The sequence below is a fragment of the Solanum lycopersicum genome, chromosome 11, assembly GCF_036512215.1.
Source record: "Solanum lycopersicum chromosome 11, SLM_r2.1".
Taxonomy (NCBI): Eukaryota; Viridiplantae; Streptophyta; class Magnoliopsida; order Solanales; family Solanaceae; genus Solanum; species Solanum lycopersicum.
Window position 1 is genome coordinate 30463698 of NC_090810.1, and position 5359 is coordinate 30469056.

The window sequence follows — 5359 nt, forward strand, 5'->3', positions numbered from 1 at the left end:
GATTGATTTCTCTATCAAATATTCTCAATTTTTATGGTGTAGCATCAATTAAGGTTTGTTTTTTCATCCTTGAATCTCTTTTCTTCAAGGAACCAAACTTCAAAGTGGTTTTCCAAAGCTTTCTCAAAAGATGAACTTCTAACTTGTGATCTAGCCATGGGTTCTTGCATAAAACGTTTTGAATCATTGTATATTGATTGAATTGATGTTAATTTGAATATTTTAACCTAAAAATTTTATGAACCCATGCAAATTATGAATTCCATAATTTGACTATGTTATAGGTGAATTGATAATGTCTCTATACTATTGAATTCTTGTGTTGTTTACTTTGGGCTATTGAATTATGGAAGAATCATGTTAGAATTATGTGTAGGATGTACTAAATTTATAAATTGATATTTAACTACTTTGGATTCATTGTACATTATGATTATTGGATTGTATTGGTGATTATGGCCATTGGAATTTTGTTGGGTGATTTGGCTATGGATTAAAGTTGCGAGATTGGATTGGTGGTATGATGTCCTAACTCTCTTTATATTGTATTGTATAAGTCTTAAACTATAATGATTATTGGTAAGGTCCACTTATGGTGGCGGTGCTTATGTGCTATACTTGTGAATTATGTGGCCTCATCGACATTACTTTATGAATTGTGAAACAATGTGGTCCCGTCAATGTTACTTCATGTATTATGGTATTATCATGTATACTTGATGATGTGAGCAATTTGAGGGTCTTGATGACATATATATTATGTGAATTCAACAAATGAGTTCTTTTAGTTGATGATATATGTCTGTAGTAGGCTATGATGGAGTCATAATGTGAATGAATTGATATTGAAGTATGATACTTCTTGATGACTTATATGAGACTTGTGATGTTTATATTGATAATTCTTTAAAAGTGTGTATAATGACTTGCAAGTATACTTAGTTGTCCCTATGTGCTTCTTGAATGAGATGCTATATATGAAAACGTAAAGTGAAGTGTGTCTTGTCTACATAGACGTATGTCCCTTACTTGATACATGAATACATATGAATCCTTGAATTAGTAGTTTAGAACACCCTTTGTAATGAGTGTATATGTATGAATGAAATATGATCTTGAATATCGCAAAGAAGGTCATTTATGTGGAACCTTTTAGAAAGAAGGTTATGATATCCTTGAAGTTGTAAGCCGTAATGGTATCCTTCTCATGTGAATACTGGATTTAATGTTTGTTGGCTGGAACGACATGAAATCATCCTTAGTAAAATAATTGATCTATCTTCTTAACCATTGAAAGGAAACCCTAGGGGACCTCTTTGGTATGATGTAAAGTGATTTGGTTATGAATTAGATATGAAACCTCTTCATATACTCCTTTTTTGAATTACTCTATGAGAACAAAGGCTAGCACCGAGTGAGTATGGTTTGGGGAGTATCTATAGTTAAAGGTGAGGCTAGAGTACAAATAAACCCTTCATATTCCTTAACCATGTGCTTACATTTGATGTGTTTTAGTTCTAACATTGTCCAGTAGAACACCCTTATCCGAGAATGTTCATGACTCCGAATTCCATGATTAGATAACATAGTCTATGTCGTTTATTGCCTATTCTCATCATGTAGGATACATGCTAGGGTTGGAGAAGTACTATGAAGTTTAGTTAGTAGAATGGGCTGCTATCTAGACATTACACGATAAGGCTTTGAAGATGTTAGTATGTGAGTCCCTAGGTCTTCTCCAAGTGTTGAATGTCTTTTAAAAGACTTAATGAACATAATGACTTAAGTGAAGGTATGTTAATGAAAAGGCAAGTATCTAGAGTAGATTTAAGAATTGCTTAAGTAGGCTTGGAGAGGATGTATGGATGGTATCTTCTTATTTAGGTGTGTCTTAGAGTAATTTTAGGTAGTGATTTTGATTCCTGAAATGGGAATAATCTTACCTTAGGTAGTCTAAAGGATATCTTTGGTGTGTGTGAAAGGATTGTATGGGCGGTCTCTTCATAACTCACTCAAGTGAACCTTAGAATCACCTTTGGTATGAGGGTTTCATGGTTATATGTTGTGATGTATTCTTGATGTTATCTTGTATTATATGAGTTACTGTGAAGTCACTGTAATGTTACTGTAATTGCTATAAATTAAGTATGACTTGGAATGTGTCTTAAAATGTGATGTTTGTTGTTTAAATGTGGTTCTTATTCTTATGTATGGAGTTTTAAATCTAAAAGATCATGTTTTGATTCAAATGTCAGTTTCTCATGATTTTATGCATTATGTCATACTTAGTACATGCATTGTACTAATTCCATACATTTTGTCTATTTCTAAAGGTGTGGCTAGCAGGTGACAAGTATCTTGAAGCAAGGCTTGGAAACTAGGACTATTTAAAGCAAAGTTGGGGTATGTCATCACTTGATTCAAGGACATTGCTTTATTTAGACTTCTTTTATTAAACAAGTATGGTAATAGACTAAGTTTCTATATCTCGATTGTGTGGGCCGTGTCCCAAGTATTCTTGAATCTAAGATTGGCGTATTTTGAGACTTATATTTTCTATGGTTTTATATGAAAGATGTTTTGAAATAGTATTCATGTGAAAAGTTTTAATTCTGCAGTATTTTTCATAAATGTATGCAATTAATGATGTCAAAGGGCTTCTACAAGATCTCCAAGAGGTAAAGTACGCCTAGTCGCACTCTGAGAGTGCCATATCTTCTAGGGTGTGCTCTCGGGGTGTGACAAACTTTGTATCAGATCATAGGTTATGAAGTATGATTTAGGAATCGAAAAGTCTAAAAAAACCACGTGTAGTAGAATCTTGTTTATTGGCGAGAGTCGCAACACATCCATGAGCGAGAGTCTATACAACGATAGAGTTTTCCTTCAATTCTACTCTCGTGTCGTGCCAATAGAGTTGAGACTATAGGTTTATATTCCTAATCTCTTATCTTATGAATATAGGAAGATTACTAAAAAAAGAATGTCCGCAAGAAGGTTTGAGGAAGGAGTGCAAGAGGCAGCTCCCCAAGGTGGACTAGCTCCACAAGGAGTTCAAGTTCCTTAAGATGCTAAAGTGCCTCCCCAATTTGATGAAGTCCCTATTTGAGGTGAAGGTAACGAGGCTCCTGGTGCTTTCCACGTACATGACTAATAGGGAGATTAGAGAGGCTTTACTTGCCCTAGCCCAAGACATGACCACTCATGTGACTAGAGACATTGTGCCTAGGGTGAATGCTTTGGAGAGTACCATAACCTCTAGATTGAGAGACTTTGTGAGGATGAATCCTCCTATTTTTCTTGACTCTAAGGTGGGAGAGGATCCCCAAGAATTTCTTGACGGTGTGTAGAAGGTGTTGAATGCCATGGGGTGACTTCTAGGGAGAAGGAAGATTTAGCTCTGTACCAATTGAGAGATATTTCTCAAGTATGGTACACTCAATGAAAAGATAATAGGATGATTTAGTCGGGTCCTATAGAGTGGAAAGAGTTTAAGGAAACTTTCTTAGAAAAGTACATTCCCATGAGAGGAGGGAGGTGAAGGGTTGAAGAGTTCACTAACCTTAACCAAGGTAATATTAGTGTTGAGGAGTATTCCTTGAAGTTTACTATGTTGTCCAGATATGCTCCATGCTGGTGTCTAACCCTAGGGATGAAATGAGTAGGTTTGTGACCGGTGTTGCCAAACTTGTGAAAGAAGAGTGTCATACAGCCATGCTCCACAATGATATGAACTTTTCTGGGCTTATGGTATATGATCAATCCATTGAAGAGTCCAAACTTGGTAGGATCTCAAGGAATTTGAAGAAGAGTGGATCCAATGAGCAAAACCAATCTAGGTATAATAAGAGATCTCCAAATTATGATGGACCTAGTGCTCTTAAGGTCAAGGGTGAAGGTGGTAGTGTTTCTTAAGGTGGTAAGACTATTTGCGTTACTTGTGGGAAGAAGCACTTTGTGAAGTTTTTAATTGGCACCAAAAATTGCTTCGGTTTTGGTAAGGATGGACATAATGTGAGGGATTTTACAAATGGTGCAGCGAAAGGGAGAAAAACTAAGCAAGATCATCCTAGAGTTCTAGAAGGTGATGTCCCAAAAAATAATCACCTCTATCACTCCGGGCTAAGGGATCAAAGCCGGATGATTATGAATATGTTGGTAAGTTATAATATTCTCTTTTATAGTTTTATGATTTCCTTCTAAGTGGGGGAGTATGGTGAGTAGTGGAGTGTGATTTCTTGTCTTTCTCTTCTATTCAGCTCAATCTTGAGAGTTAGAAGGTCATAGTAACATGTTGCATGTTGTTTAAGAGTATTGTTGAAATTGAATTTCATTGATTCCTTCCATTGTCCATTTTATGAAATTATTGTATGTTGTAAAATGAGTTTATATGGTTTTATATCTCATATTTTCATGCTTCTATTATCAATTGCTTAAGAGTTGCATTTTTGAAAAGTTGAGCATAATTCACTGTACTGTTTTGGTTTTCACTTAAAAGTTTTTGGAAATTTGACTAAATTGTTCTTTTGTTGAAAATTGTTGTAATACGTATAGATTTGATGTGTATAAGCATGATAATGAATGGAATTGAATGTCATTGAATGATGAGTTGTAGATTAGTTTCTATCTTTGTATTGTGTTTTGAGTCTTTTAAGTATGTGAAATTAGTGTTTCTCCTATATGTGTAATGTTATGGCTTGCTAGTGTTCAAAATGAAGTTGTGAAGTCACTATAATGTTACTATAATTGCTATAAATTGAGTATGACTTGAAATATGTCTTAAAATTTGATGTTTGATGTTTAAATGTGGTTCTTATGCTTTTGTGTAAAGTTTTAAATTTTAAAGAGCATGTTTTGATTCAAATGTCCGTTTCTCATGGTTTTATGCATTGTACTAATTCCATACATTTTGTCTATTTCTAAAGGTGTGGCTAACAGGTGAGAGATATCTTGAAGCAAGGCTTGAAAACTAGGACTTTCTCAAGCAAAGTTGGGGTATGTCCTCACTTGATTCGAGTATATTACTTTCTTTAGACTTCTTTTGTTAAACAAGTATTGTAATAGACTAAGTTTCTTTATTTTGATTTTGTGGACCGTTTTCCAAGTATTCTTGAGTCTAAGATTTGTGTATATTGAGACTTAGTATTTTCTATGGTTTAATATGAAAGATGTTTTGAAATATTATTCGTGTAAAATTTTTTAATTCCGCACTACTTTTCATACATGTATGCAATGAATTATGTCAAAGGGCTTCTACAAGACCGCCAAGAGGCCAAGCATAAATTGTTGCACTCCGAGAGTTGTCCTATCTTCTAGGGTGTGCCCTCGGGGTGTGAAAATAAAATTAGAGAATTGAGAA

General features: G+C 34.6%; 1 protein-coding gene across 1 annotated transcript; it reads left to right on the forward strand.

Annotated features, from left to right (window-relative positions):
• The first annotated feature begins 3146 nt into the window (after window positions 1–3146).
• On the forward strand, window positions 3147–3915 carry LOC138339354 (uncharacterized). The gene is made up of 2 exons (XM_069290946.1): window positions 3147–3311; window positions 3622–3915. The coding sequence occupies exons 1-2, from the start codon at window positions 3147–3149 to the stop codon at window positions 3913–3915; spliced, it is 459 nt and encodes a 152-aa protein (XP_069147047.1).
• Window positions 3916–5359: the final 1444 nt, after the last annotated feature.